Here is a 2,058-nt window from a genome sequence, read left to right on the forward strand (position 1 = left end):
CATCTGGCCTCAATAAGTCATTGCTCCCATTTTTTGATGTATGTGGCTGTCCCCACTTTTCTGAGGGTAACAGCAGGTGTGGGCAGCTGAGCAGAATCAAGCCTGTTGAGATGTCACTCATCACCCCAAGACTGGTTGCTCTGGGCTCCATCCTGACCAGCCCAGTAAAAGTTCAAAAACAAAGAGTTCCAGTTATGAAAGATCGGCCAGCTCAGTAGCAGGTAGGTTTTTCATTTTTGGGGTTTCAAATTGAGTAGCTCTTCCTTTCAGCCCCTTGTCTGGGCTTTCCTAGTCCCTGCAGTTAGCTTTATTGATACTGGATGGAAATCATCTACCTGCGTGTTTGTCTCTCTGCTGCTACGTCTCTTTAAGGGCAGCTGGTTTTTCTCTGTATCTCCAGCACCTAACCCAGTGCCAGGCACATTGCTGTGGGCTCAGAAACAGTGTGTTGACGGGAACAGAAATAGTCTTAATGTGAAATGAAGAAAAAAATTGCAACAGTGATTTCTCTGGATCCACTTTGTGGTTAATGCAACATAAGAAAATGATTATTAATGAATTTATATGTGATGTTTTACAATTATCTATTTCCAGTTTAAGAGTTTTAGTGGTTGATGAGAATGAATTTGACACCCATGGACTGAAGCTCTCAAAGCATACTTTCAATGTTAGATGTAAGTGCGAATCAAAAGCAAACCGATCGAGTCCGGTGCCGCCGCGGGTGTAGCCGCCGCCTCGGGACCGGCTATATGATTAGGCCACAATCCTCAATGAGTAGACCTGTTCCTCAGTGCTGCGGCGTTCTTGGTCACACGTTTACGGAGTTTCTGAAGGGCAGTAGAGGTTACTGCCAGGCATAGCACGACCTCTATGCAGACAAGTGAACTGTAGACATTCATTACTACTCCACCAAGAAGCCCCCCTAAGAGTGGTTAACCTGGGCACAGAAGTGGTGAACTGAAATCCACAGAGCGTTTTTTACAGGAGTTCTGAGCTGGTTGGGGTAAACCTCAGCACACTTCTTCCCATTGCCTCCGTATTACCGGGTGGAAGAACTGCTGCTTCTTGTTAGGATATTTGTTTCATTTCCCATTACTCCCGACTTCATACTCAAAAGCACCGAGAATTTCAAGTGGAGTATATTGAAGCAGACTCAGTTTCTTTGCATCATTTCTGTATTCAATTTTTAAAATTCTTCCATAACCCTATTGAGTGTTTTTTAACTAAATTAACATGGCCCGAAAGAACCGCCCAGCTCCTGTGGAAGTCACTTACAAGAACATGAGATTTCCTATTACACACAATCCAACGAATGCGACCTTAAACAAATTTATAGAGGAACTTAAGAAGTATGGAGTTACCACAGTAGTAAGAGTATGTGAAGCCACTTACGACACTGCTCTTGTGGAGAAAGAAGGCATCCGTGTTCTCGATTGGCCTTTTGATGATGGCGCAGCACCGTCTAACCAGATTGTTGACGACTGGTTAAGTCTTGTGAAAATCAAGTTTCGTGAAGACCCTCGTGGTCGTATTGCCGTTCACTGTGCTGCAGGCCTCGGGAGAGCTCCAGTGCTTGTTGCCCTAGCGTTGATTGAAGGTGGGATGAAATATGAAGATGCCGTACAGTTCGTAAGACAAAAGCGGCGTGGAGCTTTTCACAGCAAGCAACTTTTGTATTTGGAGAAGTATTGTCCTAAAATGCAGCTGCGCTCCAAAGACTCCCATGATCATAGAAACAACTGTTGCATTCAATAAAACTGGGGTGCCTGATGCCATTGCTTGGAAGTGGAATCTGAGACGGGGCAGAATTTTTCGTACATATCAGTCAGCATGTTGGCTTGGTGAATAAGTCTGATGAAGCGTCCATAGGAGTGCTGAAAAGCAGTTTTACCCGGCCACACGCCTGGTAGAATTGCAGCCTCTATGTTTGGGTTATGATCAACCTATTTGGACACTTAGCAAAAGATTCTTGCTGTTCAGCCTTTTAAATGTGCTTATCATTCATACCAACCGACTTTCCTGAAATCATGCAGGATTGAGTCATGTCCTTAAATCTGT

The 2,058-nt window shown here is 44.4% G+C and overlaps 1 protein-coding gene across 1 annotated transcript; it reads left to right on the forward strand.

Moving 5' to 3' along the window:
• The first annotated feature begins 1,229 nt into the window (after nucleotides 1-1,229).
• LOC130857198 (protein tyrosine phosphatase type IVA 1-like) lies at nucleotides 1,230-1,755 on the forward strand. Its single transcript, XM_057742653.1, has one exon. It carries the CDS (start codon nucleotides 1,234-1,236, stop codon nucleotides 1,753-1,755), a length of 522 nt encoding a protein of 173 aa, XP_057598636.1. The 5' UTR covers nucleotides 1,230-1,233.
• The last annotated feature ends 303 nt before the right edge of the window (nucleotides 1,756-2,058 follow it).

The sequence above is a fragment of the Hippopotamus amphibius genome, chromosome 7, assembly GCF_030028045.1.
Source record: "Hippopotamus amphibius kiboko isolate mHipAmp2 chromosome 7, mHipAmp2.hap2, whole genome shotgun sequence".
NCBI lineage: Eukaryota > Metazoa > Chordata > Mammalia > Artiodactyla > Hippopotamidae > Hippopotamus > Hippopotamus amphibius.

What these genes read in the sequence shown, in the direction of transcription:
- LOC130857198 (XM_057742653.1), top strand. Translation starts at nt 1,234, where the DNA reads ATGGCCCGAAAGAACCGCCCAGCTCCTGTGGAAGTCACTTACAAGAAC.